Source organism: Telmatherina bonti, assembly GCF_933228915.1.
Source record: "Telmatherina bonti genome assembly, chromosome: 16".
In the NCBI taxonomy this organism is placed as follows: Eukaryota; Metazoa; Chordata; class Actinopteri; order Atheriniformes; family Telmatherinidae; genus Telmatherina; species Telmatherina bonti.
Window position 1 is genome coordinate 26,794,795 of NC_136614.1, and position 15,921 is coordinate 26,810,715.

Sequence of the window (15,921 nt, forward strand, 5' to 3'; positions counted from 1 at the left end):
TATTAAACACACCTACGGTGCGCCCTAGACTTTCATGTCCTCCTTTTTCAGTAAAATATATTTTTCTTTTTGTGTTCTCCTCCTCTGAGACTTCGATTGATCGCCCCACAGCACTCCTCTTCAGGGCTATGAAGTGCAGGCTTGTCTCTTACAATTTGCCATCTGCTGCATGCATGCCCCACTTTTTGTTTTTCCTCTTTTTCAAAAAAACGTCTTTCTTTTTATCTTGCATCTTCTTATCTTACTCCATATCTGTCTGCTTTTCTGTCAAAGTTTGCTTTTTGCTACATGTACATAATCATAAAGACAGTAATTAACAATGAATATATTTTCAAAGCGATGGAAGTTTATGCATTTAATAAACATTATGTCATAAATAATTTATGTTTCCATTACCACAGTAATTAAATTGCTAGTGCTGCTTTCAACCACGTCTACTCTGCATTTCAAATCTTAATGTGTAAGTATTTTAGAACACATTACACAAACTTCATCAAGCAAAACATTGCTTTACTGATAAAAGCCTCAGTGTTCACGGTTATAATTGTCAACGATGCAATGAGTAACTGCTAATAGAAGAAGAGCCTCCATAAGCAGCCATAGAGATTTTACTTAAACAGCGAAAAAACAGATAAGTTTTTATTACTCTTTACTGTCTCCCACTCAGATTTTTAAGAGTTTATTTGAAAAGCAGATTTCACATGCAAAGAATTGGACCATTTTATCATCTCCAGTATGAAAGATCATGCAAAGACATAAAAAGAAAGAAGAAAGCTCTCTATACATGACTGGAAAGCAACACTGAATGGCTGTGATCGTCATGCCTTCAGGCAACACTTAAAACATACATGATTCTATAGTGAGAATGCCTGCAGGGGCTCAGAAACACTTCTGAAAACTATAAACCATATAGCTTTTTATCACTGAACAGTTAAAAATCAAGGGTGCATTTGCTCATATGTTAGGGGACCATTAATAATGAACACTACAGTATTGCTTAACTGGGTTTAGTGACTACATATACTGACCCCCATTTTTTTAACAGAAAAGTATGATTTCATCTGAACAATGCCAAAACCAAAGAAAGTTTCAGATGCGAATGCAGTCTTAAAGTCGATGGCCTGCTCCAAACTCAAACTGGTCACTTACTGAAACAGGAAGTACAGCTGTTTAAAATCTTAAGAACTTAAAGAAAAGGTTGCTTTTTTTTCTTCAAATACTTAAGATGACAAGTACCTAAATGAATGAGAGTCTACACACTCAAGGTTTTAGTGTTTCTCTTCAGTTCAGATTTTTCTTTTTACCCAGAATCGATTGTGTCTAAAAAGCCACCATAGCTAAAGCCAAGTAATTAGTTAATCCAAATATGAATTAAATTTATGTTGCAATGGAACTTGAGGGAATTGTATTTCAATGTTACCTTAAAAGAGATTTCACTTGTCATGGTGAAGCCATGAGTGATCACAGGCTCTTCTTCTGTGGTGCGACCCTTCCAGCAGTCCAGCTCAATGCAGCGGCATCCGGAAAGGAGGACCTGTTTGTACATCTCAACTGAAGAGTTGCCCGCGAGCTGACCCGCTGTACACCACATGCAAGGAGACACATGGACAGCAGCTCAGGAAGCTGCTACAATGATGCTGAAAGCACCCACAGAAAAATGTTTCATTTCACAAAAGCTTATTAAGTCTTTTAGTTGTGAACGTGCAGAAACAAACATACTCCATAGTGCTTTTTTGCAATATGTAAACTATGTCAAAGTGAAAAGTTAATCTACATTGTCACTTTTGAACTCAATTTTTCTATGACATTATTTCTGCCAGAAATGTCTTTTATACATCATGAAGTTGTCAGTAAACAAAAATAAAAAATCTAAGTGGATGAACCAACTGCACAAGCTGTTCTTCGTATTATTATTTCAAAAAGACCTTTAAGAAAGATTTTATAAAGTTGTGGAAAACAACAATGCAAGAATGTATCCTACTTGGCTGCATGTCTCTGTCTCTATTAGAATTAGTAGAATAAAAAAATGTGTGTCACTTTGAAATATCTAAAGAAGACTATGTATTAGTGAGTCGAAAACCAATGACTTCTTGTTTGTTTTTCTCATTTCTCTATATTGCAGGCTATGAGGCTGGGATATTACAGAAATCCCATTTTTTCCATCACAGGAGAAATCTGATCCACTTGAAAGATTCAATGCTCTCCAGTTTCCACCCAGAATAGATTTGAATAGATGAATTCTAATATCCATTGAAGAGAAAATTGCCTCTGTATTGTGACTGCCTTGCTTGCACACTGCTGGGAACCAGTTACTGTGACTACCAGTCAAAGAAATATTTAACTCATGAATATCAGTTAAATGTGTCTCATGGCATGAAGAGATTAGATAACCTCCTGAGAGGTCACACATGAAAAGAAGCCTGATATGGAATGATGCATTTGACTGACCCGTGGTGTATAAAGTTGAGTGTTTTCAATTGTGGAACCATCAGTGTATTTCTAATCAATGGCTGATCTGCTCATTTGTAGAAGAATAATAGATGAATCTCTGTGATCAGTCAAGATCAAAATTAACTAGAGGAAAACAGACAGAGCTCCCTGCGAACAAAACAGACTTTTGACTTATCACAGATGTGCTGTGTGTGCGTACCTGTGAGGTATGTGTTGTGTGAGGAGTTGATGAAATAGTGGGAAAGGGGAAGGGTCATGTCTTCACTCTGGTCCAGCTTCTCAGGGGGAATAATGGTGTTCTCGTCCCCATTTAGATACCTGGCAAAGCCTTCCACCGATATCTGACCTGCATGAACACAACATCATGGACCACACGTTTCAGAACTCATTATGTTTTTGTTCCAGACAGAAGCCTAAACACCAGAGCTTCAAAATCTCTAATGACATATTTCCCATGATGATCCCATTAGTAAAGTTCCTTTCCTCTGAGCAGTTTACCACTTTAAATAAATATAGTATAGCATTCATAATTTTACCTTAAAAAAGAGCAAATATGTGACATCTATCTACAAACCTAAGCTCCTAGTTATACTTTCATTTATTTTTTTAGATAACACAATGTCTTTAAAACGCCAGAATCATATAATTCTTTTCAGAATCATTATAATTCTTTTCCAAAAAAAAAAAAAAAAAAAATCATTGGAAAAAAAGGCATGAAACAATTTTTTTTTCTGGGGTGAATTTGGGCATTGCAATTATTTTTAAGTTATATGTCACAAATATTAAATATTAAATAGTGTACTATAAAACTATTTTAGTGAAACGTTCTTAATGAATGTTGTATTTAGTCTGGATAGTAGGATTTGCTGAGAACATCTGTGTCTATTTACAATCACAGCATCATTTAAGCCTTTTGTGATCCGCCTAGTCTTTTTAATTATTCGAAACAGAATAAGATGTATGCTATATGATGGACTATTTATCTTAGATTTATCTATTTTTCTTCTTTGCAATTATATTGCAATGAAGAGATGTGTAACAAAAAAATCTGATTGTTCAGGCACTATTGATGGAGTTCAAGGATTTTTTAACGTTGGAAATACCAAGAAATGTTCATTATGCTACATTAGGTCCAAGTTGTGTTATTTTTAATCTATCTGACAGTTATCATTGCGTTATTGTAAAATGCTTAGCTTACATGTATGAAAGACTCCTTCATGTCACAATATAAATGTACTTCTTTACTATTCAGGCTACACTTGTATCAACAAGCCCTGCTGGTGTTCATTATAAGTATTTTAGTGGTGTGACAAAGCTTAGATGCCCTTGAAGCTATTTGTTCCATGTTCTGGTTCTTTGTCATGGTCACTCGTGTCAAGTCATGCCGTTTTGTGAGTTCATATCTTCAATGAATTCTCTCAGGAAGAGAATATTGAAGAATAAATAAGTAATAAAGCCGTCGATGAAAAGACTGAGCCATCCAGGCACAAAAAGCTTACCAAACACATCACATACACCTGCATAGATCAGATCTGGAATTCATAGTGGACACTACAGTTTAGGCAAAGCAACTCCTCCACCCACCTACACATGCTTATTTGACATTATGCTAAATATGCTAAGTGATGCAAGCTTGACGGGTGCAGCAGGTCCCTCTTGCCACTTTATGCTAATTAATGCGGGGCCGCCCTCTGCAGAGTTGCTGGACTAATTAATGCTAGCTGCTGTGTGACATCTGAGCTCAGTCACACTCAATGTCTTCCTCCCAGCTGACTTCCAGGATCTCTCTTTCTTAGGCCGAGGTCTAACCTGAACACACCACACACTCACAAAGACACAGAGTTTTCCCAGTTCTCAAGACATCAGTAGGTCACGGCAAGAAGATGATGTTAACATGGTCGGGATTACAGATGCACCAGAGAGAAAGCCTACAGGTATGATTCACACAGGTGAGACTTGGAAGATGAAGTTCTATGAAAGGCTACATTGTGCAAAAAATATAAAAATTCTAACACAAAAGTGGGTAAAATCGAACAAAAGAAGTTAAGTGTCTTCTTTCATCCAGCATTTTATTCACCTGCCTTTAAACAGTGTTGCTACATTTGAGCAAGCACAGATGAAAGAAGTCACAGACAATGAGAGCACAGAGATGAATCAAATGTATAATATTCAAAAGTTCCAAGAAAGAGAACTGAGAAAATGTAAAATAAAGAATGAACAGACAAGAGTAAATGATCTATTTCCCACACTTTACGGGTGATTTTGAAGCTCACAGCTCTTTGCATTGACGCCATATTCCACATGTATCTATTGGATGCGTTCTGGTGCCATCTAAATGTTTGGTATGCACACCCAAATATTTCCTCTTATCAAAGTCTGGAACCATTTTTATTTATACAAGTGTCCTTGACAGTGGTGAAGCTGTGTATGAGTGTATAAATGTGTGTGTGGAGGTAGCACGTGGTGCTGCAGACCCCTCTGGAGAGCAGATGGCAACACTTCCTCCAGGCTAGATAAATACTTCACATGGCGAAAATGTGTCTCTGGGACAGGGAAGGGCAAGCTTCCAGAGCGCCTGGAACAGGATGAACACACAACATCACAGTGGGAGTGCATCGCTGTGATCTGTGTTGGATACTGGGCAGTCAAACTGGATTGTCAAACTGGTGCTTCAAAATGTGGATTCAGCTCAATTTAGTACACATGGTTTATTTTGTTGCACATGGAGCAAAAAAGTAAAGTTTTAACTGATTTATTCAGTAAATGCTTATTTATATTTGCGATTGAACATGTTGATGTGAAAAATATGATGATACAGTGAACTAAACTGTTTTTAGAGCTGGAGGTCATCAACATTTTTTAACATTTTAAACTTTTAATAAAAATAAATGTAACCTGAAATCCACATTGTTTCCTCATATAGCTGGATAAAATTAAGATGAATTATTCTCATTTATCGTGTTAAATGTTCTTTTCAGAAGCAGTACAGTGGTTTGCTGATGTACTAAGCAATAAACGAGGCGTTGTACAAAATATGTTGGCTCTATTTGGCACACTTGTATAAAATGCCTTCCAGCACAGATATCATTTGTCCTGGCATATTCCCAACTTAGCTGCCTGGTATCTAGGTTGGGATGTTCTCCAGTCCAGGCAGCTTTTGGTCTACTGACACATCAACACATTAAAGCATTGCATGTCCAGTCATCCATCTCAGTTCTTTATGAATCATTCTCTGTGACTGTTGATGCTTGGATTATACACCTCAAATTCCTTTTTGTGTATTAAGTTTTGTGAAGTTGGTGACTGATTTCACAAATTTTGTTGAGTTATTATATAACACTGCTCCCATGTCTTTTGAGTGCGATCCTTCGTGTGCAGCTCTGGGTGTTTAGCCTTGTTCCAAACAGCCTGTTTCAGTGATGTAGCTTTAAATAAAATGAGTTGTTGCCAGACAGCTGCTGTGTTTTGTTGCCAGTGCCAAGAAACCCCCAGTAAACATGAGGGAAAAAAAAGAAGAAATGGGTGGCATTAGTCGTGGAGATGGTTGAGAGTGGTGACTGTATAGTATTGACATCACAAACTCTGGGAAGTGCTTGCAGCTTGTTTTAAAGCAATTCTGGAGAAGTGTGTGAACCTTGCAAGTATGTGCTTCTGACTAGTTTTGAAATATACTGACGTCCATTAATTATTCACACTCCAGGGACTGAAACTGCCCTGGAGCACCCAAGGGGTTGTAAAAACCACAGATCATAACTTTGGTCTTAAACTCTTGACCATTCTGAATCATTTTACTGAACAACATCCCGCACCGACAGCTACAATAACATACTTTCACCATAAGGAATAAAGTTTTTCCCTTTAAAAAAACAACAAAAGTTAGTTGTGCCATAGAAATGCTGAAAAAAAAACACAAAAAAACACAAAAACCCTACACTGTGAGACATAAAACAAAGACGCAGGACAACACTATCAGGAGAAATGATGGAAAATGAAAGGTATGCAACCAAGACAGAAAACTAGAATAAACATCAGATTGGCCTCTTCTGCTCATGAGAGACACAAATGAAATTCAAGACCGATGATCACTTTGTTTTTAATGATTTCTGTGGGTAAGGAACAACTAAAAGTTGGTTTAGCCTTAATTAGTTTTCTTCTGTGTTGTGTCTCTACTGATTTTCTTGGCAAGGGCAGGTTTATAATCTAGTAAAGATGACTAATGTTCCCCTCCTTTGTGAAGGCTGTGTAGTGGATAAAACTGTGGTTGATTCCTGTAAAAACAAAAAACAAAAAAAAACAAAAACAACTAAAACAGGCATGTATGCTCCATTCATTTCTTTTCTTTGCATCATTCCTTTTGGAAAATACACGTCACGACAGCAGCATGAACTTCAACAGAAAAGCCATCTTATCTTGATGGCAGACTGTCAGTCAGCTCCCTTATGATCCTGAGGATGTGATGTCAGGGGCATTAGTGCCTGGCTGGATCTTCCAAGGGTAAGTTCAGAGAGGGTTCACACTGAAAGTGACTCATAGGCCTCAATGGAATAGTTCCAGAGTGCAAGGAGCACTTTTCCTGGAAGAGGGAAATCAAGGTATCTCCCTCGCCACACTCTGAGGACGGAGATCAGCGGCAATCGCCTGGTTGTAGAATCAAGGCTCCTGGGACTCAACCAGGTTCAGTCCAGAAAAGTGACAAGACACAAGCCCCATGTGGGCTTACCACCTGCAGCAAGGAAAATTAACCGTGGGTACAGTTTGAGCTGGGTGACAGGTAAAGATGGAGGCATGAGCATGACAATTCCCAAACTGCCTACTGGATCTGGGAATGTAACTGAGAGGAGCCTGAGTTGGTACATGAGGTGGATGTTTACATTAACTGACCTGCACATTAAATGGTTAAAAATGCTTATTATTATTAAAACACACCAAAGAATATAATATTGTCATTCTATATGGTAAAAAAGTAACTTGCTTGCATCCATAATAGTAGGTAAAACGGAAAAAGAATACCTACGGTTAGTAATTCCTTTGTAACAGAAGTTTGTTCGAGTAATTGCACAGAGAATTACTGATCGAGTGATCTCTGATTGACTACTCTGGTCTTGAAGTTAAAAAGCAATGGAAGAATTTGCTTAAACTGTTAAGGTCCACGTCTCCGGCGCTGCAGGCTCCCACGCCAGCGCCCAGGTCCACGTCTCCGGCGCTGCAGGCTCCCACGCCAGCGCCCAGAGCTCGTCCACATTCCTTGCTCCATATTCCCGAGGGGGTCCCGGGACGGGACGCTCCTCCCTTGCTCCATGTTCCCGAGGGGGTCCCGGGACGGGACGCTCCTCCCTTGCTCCATGTTCCCGAGGGGGTCCCGGGACGGGACGCTCCTCCCTTGCTCCATGTTCCCGAGGGGGTCCCGGGACGGGACGCTCCTCCCTTGCTCCATGTTCCCGAGGGGGTCCCAGGTCGGGACGCTCCTCCTCTGTCCCCAGTTCCCGAGGGGGTCCCAGGTCGGGACGCTCCTCCTCTGTCCCCAGTTCCCGAGGGGGTCCCAGGTCGGGACGCTCCCCCTCTGTCCCCAGTTCCCGAGGGGGTCCCAGGTCGGGACGCTCCCCCTCTGTCCCCAGTTCCCGAGGGGGTCCCAGGTCGGGACGCTCCCCCTCTGTCCCCAGTTCCCGAGGGGGTCCCAGGTCGGGACGCTCCCCCTCTGTCCCCAGTTCCCGAGGGGGTCCCAGGTCGGGACGCTCCCCCTCTGTCCCCAGTTCCCGAGGGGGTCCCAGGTCGGGACGCTCCCCCTCTGTCCCCAGTTCCCGAGGGGGTCCCAGGTCGGGACGCTCCCCCTCTGTCCCCAGTTCCCGAGGGGGTCCCAGGTTGGGATTCTCCCCCACTGGCCCCAGCGCCAGCCCCGGTGTCCGGCGAGGAGGTCGCCCCTTCTCCTCCGTCTCCAGTGTCCGGCGAGGAGGTCGCCCCTTCTCCTCCGTCTCCAGTGTCCGGCGAGGAGGTCGCCCCTTCTCCTCCGTCTCCAGTGTCCGGCGAGGAGGTCGCCCCTTCTCCTCCGCCTCCAGTGTCCAACGTGAGGGATCCTAAGCCAGGCCTGCCCCCGTCGTCTGGGCCTCCCGGCCGTCCTCCAGAGCCGAGGCTGCCCCCAGACTGTTTCCTGAGCTGGGCCGTTTGGATTCTTCCCCCGGCCCTGTGCCCCTGCACTTTGTTTTTTTTTCCCTTGGTCCCTCCTCCGGGCCCCCTCCTCCCACCCGTGTCTGGACTCTGATCTTTTTGGGCCGTCCGGTGGCCGGCCCTTGTGGGGGGGGGTACTGTCATGATTTGGGTTTTTCGGTGCTTTGTTTTTGGGCTTCCTGTTTTATTTTGTAGTTTTTCCTGTTTAGTTCCTCGGTTCTTGTTTAGCTTCATTGATTTTGGCGTGGGAGCCTGCAGCGCCGGAGACGTGGACCTGGGCGCTGGCGTGGGAGCCTGCAGCGCCGGAGACGTGGACCTGGGCGCTGGCGTGGGAGCCTGCAGCGCCGGAGACGTGGACCTGGGCGCTGGCGGTGGTAGTGGTCCGGATGGGCGGAGCGCGAGCCTAGTTCCCAGAAAAGGGGACTGGCCCGGGCTCTCCACCGGGCAAGCCAGTCGTTTATGCCGTCTGCGCCTGTTTCTCCTGGATGAGGTCCGGTAAGGGTCCAGGTCCAGAGGCTCGTAGGTCCCGAGGCCTCACGCTGTTCGAATTTTTTCGAACAGCGTGATCATCTCCGCTGGGTCCTCGTTTGGCTGGATCATTCTGTTAAGGTGGCAGCGGAGGTGTGGACCCAAACGCAGAGATGAGGGGAACAGGGATGTAGATGCTAGTGGCTTTATTTTACAAAGGCACGCAACAAAGGACACTCAAGGGACTAACTACAACCAATGATCCAGCAACAAGGAATGAAAACTGAGGAGTATAAATACACAGAACAAAACGAGACACAGGTGAAACAAATTAACTAAATGAACCCAGGTGAACTCAATAACGGGAAATCAATGAAGCTAAACAAGAACCGAGGAACTAAACAGGAAAAACTACAAAATAAAACAGGAAGCCCAAAAACAAAGCACCGAAAAACCCAAATCATGACATAAACATTAACTTATTTTCTATACTGCTTAGTCCTATTAAGGGTCGCAGGGAAGCTGAAGCCCATCCCAGCAATCATCAGGCAAAAGGCAGGGTACACCCTGAACAAGTCGCCTGTCCAGGGCAATTCAAGCGCACATGGGAAGAACATGCAAACTCCACACAGAAAGGCCGCCGTTCAAACCTACCCTCCAGCTGAGGCTCGAACTTCGACCTTCTTGCTGTGAGGCCACAGTGCACCACTGTGCATTATTAGAACAATAATATGTTAAAAAGGCCAATAGCTGGGTGTTATTTTACTCATTTTTGACTGTACATTGTCTTCATGGAGTGTTCTCTTCAAAGTTTATTTTGAGAGTTTAACCCGCTGATCGTGTCTAAATACATGATGCGTTAGTGTAGAGGAAACATGTTGCTCCAGTACAGCGCTTACAGTACCAGCAGTAACATCATGTCTTGTGTTTATTCTGCATTATTCTCCTTTACAGGGGTGGAACACATTCAACAGTTAGTCATTTATTTATTCACTCGAGTTTTACTTGTTTTCATAATATTTTTTAAAATGTATATATGACTGTCTAATGTTTGTGTCCAATATAGCACTCTTTCTGTCCCTTTAAATAACCCTTTAGAAATAAACTGTGTTTTGAATCGAACAAAATTGTACTTGGGCTCTGGAATCCAACTCCTAGAGAGAGGTTAGACTCCATCATACTCTGGAGTTGCTTTGGGCCTATAAGCACTGGGGCAGATGTGGTGACACTGACAAGCCTTGGCTGAGTGCCTCTGTATTGGAGTTCTCCCCAGTGAATCAAAGGGTGGCCTGCAGGGAATATTGTGCAATTTTCATTGTTTGCATCTCAAGATGGTTTTCCGGAGGGGGTACCACCTGTGGATTCTATTGTTTTCCTGGGGGAGTTCAAGGCACTGGGACGAGATGGAGTAAGCTGGAAGGGCAGGGAGGGATTAGGGGGAATGGCTTCCCAGATCTGACATTGAGGATGGTTAGATTTCCGTACTAGTTCTTTTTTTTGGTTTTGGTGGTACTTCTTTATGTCTTTACAATCAAAAAACAGATGAAAGTATTGCATCTTTTAGATTTGACATATCAAGGCATAGTCTGGAATCATGTGAGCTTGAACATATCTTTACATTATATAAATGTGTTGAAAAACACACGACATAAGCAGTTTCATCATCTCTTTGACAAGAACTATGTCAAATTGAAGAAAAACGTATGTAACAAATGAAGTACTCCCTCTCTAAGTTAATCAGTTTCTTTTGGTCTGTCAATCTTCATAACATTGTTTTAGTTCATTAAGGGTGTCAAATACTTGTTTATGCAAGGCCTTTTTAAGGTCCCATGCAACATTTCTATTTGCCCAAGGTCTGGGCTGTTGCAAACCTTGATTTCTTTCTTTTTCCACTGCTGTGCTTGGAATAATTATCTTGTTGCTTGGCAAAATTTGGGATAGCTTCAGGGTGCATTTACATCAGGATAGTCTGCTACACTCCATCCAACTGGGGCTTAGCTCAGTTGTATTTATTTTTTTCAAGAAAAAAAAAATAGAGATTTAAGAACAATATCAAACCAAACCTTGGCGTTTGACTTAAAGCACTATAGAAGGGGTTGTCGATTTACACTCATGCATTCAATGCTTTGCCAGGAAATATCCAGTATGTTAAATTTAGCACTTTTAGGATAAACCATTTTGGCTGTGGTAATAAATGTGAGTATTTGCCTGTGACTGTGCTGCATTCAGATGCTACTAATGTTTTTCTTGGCAGTTCTCTGTGTCCCATCACTTCCAAAGCTCTGGACACCCCGCAGCAGTCGCTATGGGAACATCCCTGCCAAATGTATTTGCGAAGCAATGGAAAATTGCAGGTCAATAGTTGTAGTTTGGTTAGAAGCAGATAAAGATATGAAAATGCCAAGCACAGATTTATTTTATTTTTTTTTCTCACAGAACTTAATTACCTGAAATGCTTAAAAGGTATTATGGGTGTTTCTGTGTACATATGAGCATGTCTGTGAAAGACATTTGAGCTGCTGACCTTTCTGTGCCAGTGAAGCATTAGGTTCATATTTGTCCACCAGCAGTTGAACCTGTTCTGGTTTAAGTGGAGGGTAGAGTATCTCATTCAGACGAGGGTCTCGCTGCTTGCTGTTAATGAATTCTGTCATCTGCTCCACGGTCAGGTATGGTCGACTCTTCGCCCCGCTGAGATGAGGCGAGAAAAAGACAAAATAACAAAGGAAGATCAGAGAAAACGTGTAATAAAAAAGATGCGGACCTAAGATCAAAAATCAAAAAGAAAATAAAACAAGCAGAAGATTATGTAGGGGATGAGCTCTAATTAAAGCGAAAAAGGAAAAAAAAATCTTCAAAGAGAGAGGAACAGACATGAAAAAGACCAGATGATTGAATGCTGCGTTCAGTAAATTAAAAGATTTGATTAAAATGCCTTTCATATCTAAGACTGTGTCAGTAATATATCTTCTGCTTATCCTCCTGGCTCTCATGCCATCTCACTTAACTGTGATTAAAATCTAGATTTATGGCCTAGACTGACATCAGTCATGTTGGCGCACTGCCTGAGCTGATGGTCTCAGTCGGTAAGGGCCAAAGGGCAACTCTACTTCTGCAGCACAAGGGGCAAAACAACAGGGCAAAAAGAGTCCCAACCTGGGCCATTACAACACACTTTCATGTATTAATTAACTTTTTATGATGCCTTTAATGGATTAAAAGCTGGTTTTGCACCTACAAACTTATACCAGCAAGGCTAGCGTCCTCTATGTGGCTGTTAGACTGAAATAAGTGCCAGATGATTGATAACTTATCACTCCAGCACACAAATTTTTAAAAACATTTATTCTACTAAACCAGAAATAGTCATTTATAAGGCTCTCACATGTCAGAGAAGATGTGGTCCAGCTCAGATCTGGGGCAGATGTTGCTCAGGAACATGCTGTAAACCTCTGGAGTGAAGTCCTCCTGGGGGATGGAGTCATTCTGCAGACGACAACATCAATATGATCACATGAATCATACATGCATGCAAATACATGGATAGAAGATACGGGGCTGCAGGAAGGATTACCACACTGTGCAGGAACGGCAATGTATAAATTTCCAGGCGAGTCATCAAATGACCTTAAAAATATATGACTTTGCCTTTAGATGTGTGACACACAGATCCTACACTGTGCACAATGTTCACAATAAATAAGCAGTGTCCTTATTCAATCCAAAATGTTATTTAACCCCAGACATGAATATTTAACAAAGATGAGTCAGTTATTTTCTTTTTTTTTTCTTTTTTTTTTTTTTAAGATATATTTATGTTTGCAGAATGTGAAGGAAGCTTCATGACATTATTACTTTTTTTAAAAACTTAATTATGTTTTTACTACTCTCTTGATTTATTAACTTTTAAAGAAAGTTTGCGGTTGAGAAAGACGCATGAGTTCTCAGCTGAATTTCAGTCCTACTGACACTTTGTGCTGCAACATGATGGCACTGGAGGGTAATGAGTTCCCAGTAGTTGACATTTAATTTGTCTCTAGTCTTCTGAAGAGCATTTGTGCCTTTTCTCCTTAATGACATTTTGGACCACCTGTCGAACCTTCATGACACACAACATTTTGTAATGTTTGACTTTTGAGTGTCTGTTATATCTCTACTTTTCATCTAAGTAACATGCCTAATTAAAGGTTTATAAACCGCTTCACCTCATTAAGGATTCTCTGCCAGTTTTTGCTGTTTTGTGGGTAAATTAAAGTTAATGGGATGAGTTAGTTAGAGCTGCTTTATGATGAGAACAAGATGAACTGGAGTCTCATTCATAATCTAGGCCATAGCACAGTCTGTTTACACCGAACATACAAAGCAACAACAGTATAAAAACACCAAATAGAATTTTTAGAGAAACAGAGACAATGCAGGATTTCATTAACTAGTTCCAAGCTTCCAAGCTTTTCCATACTTTTATCTATTTGTCCATATAGGCGCTTGTGAAGCAACAGATAATTAGAGATGTTGGGAAAACAAATTAACTAATATTTTTTTCTGGATAAGATATAAGGATCTATGCTTTCACATACCTTAGCTTTTTATTAAATGTATTTAGTGTATAAAGTTGTGTCAATATTTTTGAAAATGCTTGGATGCCTTGCATCTGTGTTGTATAACATCAGCTAATTTGTTTTGTGTGACCACCGAATGCATCTCAGTCTGCAAATTCATGGGACAAAATACAAGTAAGGCAGCTTCAAGCTGAACCCCTCATCACCCAGTTTGAACAATTGTGAATATTAATGAATATTTTCTTGATGTCAGCGTACTTATGTATGATGATACAATGCCCAAGCTCCAGCCGATTCCCCAGCACCTGTCCAAGTCTCACTCCTAGACAAAAGCCCAACCAAAGCCCACTGCCAAGTCTTTGCCTAAGCCTGTGTGTTATGGCTGTAAAAAAAAAAAAAAATCTTCGGATTACCCCTCTGTTTCATCACCTAGCTGGGGTTGGCTCCACTTCAACACACCTGCTTCACGTGCTCCCTGATTCACTGCCCTCTGGACCAATGGCTGCTGCAGATGTCTCCTCCCCAGGAAAAAGAGGATGGCAGTCCTTCATTCAGTGCCAGCTGTGTTCTGTGCACAAGTTGTCAACTTTGCCACGTACTTTAGAGATTCTGGGTTTTTGTGTGGAGCTCCTAAGGCTTTTTGGTAATTTTTGTATTTTGTAAGACCACTTTATTCAGAAATACAGAGGAGATTGTGCCAAAGAGTTCTCTACCTCCTCAGTAGTTTTCTGTTATTTTATTATTTAGCGGTTCTGCTTGTGTTTTGTTTTGTTGGTAGTGCAGTCAGTTAAGTTTTTTTGTTGTTGTTGAAATGTTAGTTAGTTGAACCGGTTGTTACTTTATATTCATGTATTCTCTTTTATTTATTTATTTTTTCATTGATTGAAATAGGCAATCCCTTCTGTTAATTTTGTCTCTGTCCATGCGCCACTTGGAACAATATATTTCCTATATTACTCCACATTTTCTTTTGGGCATCTTTATTTTATTTTACAGCCATGTCCTTGGTTGTAACACTGTGTGAAAGCACAAGAGCTAGTTGTAGCCCAGATTCCACACCTTGAGATCCTAGAAGAGGCCCAAGTCCCTTCCAGGGTTTGTCACTACCCTGAGGATCAGGATCAGAGCCAAGTACATCTTTCTCTAAAATCAAATCTCAACAGGACTGTCAGCTGGAATGTAAATAAGGATGCTTCCAGCGCACTTGGATGATTGGCCACCCTTCCTGGTCTCCGCCTCTACTATCACGCCTCCGGATTGGTGGACAGTCTTCCTGGAGTCTCAATCATTGGCTACCTTCCCTGCCATTCTCCTATTAAACGACAATCAGCGCTATCATCCAGGACAGCTGTGTCTGTGGTGACACGGTTTGCCACCTTACCCTGCTTGTGTAAGGACTGGCTGTAGACTTACAGAGCCTTTTTCTGTCTGACTGTAGAATTACAGATTATGTTTGTCTTTGTGGTGTTTTTTAAGTCGATTTACAGATTTTAGTTTTGTTTTCTTTTATGTTTTGCCTTTAAGTTGTACTTATCCAGTGCATACTGGTTTTGGTTGAATATTGCTTGCTTATCTTAGTAGACATTTTTTGATCTCCTTTCACAGAATTAGTTGAGATCAAACCTGAATTGTTTCCTTTTGAAGTGAATTATCTTCTAAATAAATTCATTGTGGAACTTTTACTTTAGTTCCTGTTTTATTTAGTTACCACACTCTTTTTACCCCTACACACCACAGGGGTCATAACATTACAAACTGTGTATCTAGAAAACATATGTAGCAAACTTACTGAGGTCTTCATTAAAGAGATATTTTACTGCAGACCTTGTACACATGATTACATAATTTAAAATGCAAATAAAAAAAAGTTGTTGCAGTTTGTACTTGCAGAGTGAGCCATTAGAGCCAAACTGCTGTGATAAAGACACTGCAACAGCAATGTGCCAGTAAGAAACAGAGCGGAACCAAAAACTATTAGAAAGCAGTGAGAGAATGGGAGGTAAAGACAGATGCAGTGAGGGAGGGGGATGCAGGTCAAGCCCTGCTGAAACTCACTGAGTCATTTAAAAGACCTTGGTGTGAACCATGTTGTGAATGTACTTTTACGTGTGTGTGCATGTGTGTGTTGAGGGATTAGCAGCGATACCATTTAGCTCTAATTACTCGTGCAATGAAATAACAGCAAATCCCACCAGACCTTCGTAGAACAACATGTTTTTTCCTCTCACAGTCTTTCAGGTGCTAATTATGTATAGCTTTTTCTATGTGCATTTGTATTGTG

The 15,921-nt window shown here is 41.3% G+C and overlaps 1 protein-coding gene across 1 annotated transcript in view; it reads right to left on the reverse strand.

Moving 5' to 3' along the window:
* Positions 1–15,921, reverse strand: part of plcb1l (phospholipase C beta 1-like) — a 119,626-nt gene that overhangs the window by 32,507 nt on the left and 71,198 nt on the right. The window contains exons 8-11 of the mRNA XM_079255624.1: positions 12,467–12,567; positions 11,606–11,772; positions 2,651–2,797; positions 1,421–1,578 (exon numbers count right to left, since the gene is read on the reverse strand). Coding sequence (XP_079111750.1) covers positions 1,421–1,578; positions 2,651–2,797; positions 11,606–11,772; positions 12,467–12,567 — 573 coding nt within the window. The remainder of the gene's footprint in view (positions 1–1,420; positions 1,579–2,650; positions 2,798–11,605; positions 11,773–12,466; positions 12,568–15,921) is intronic.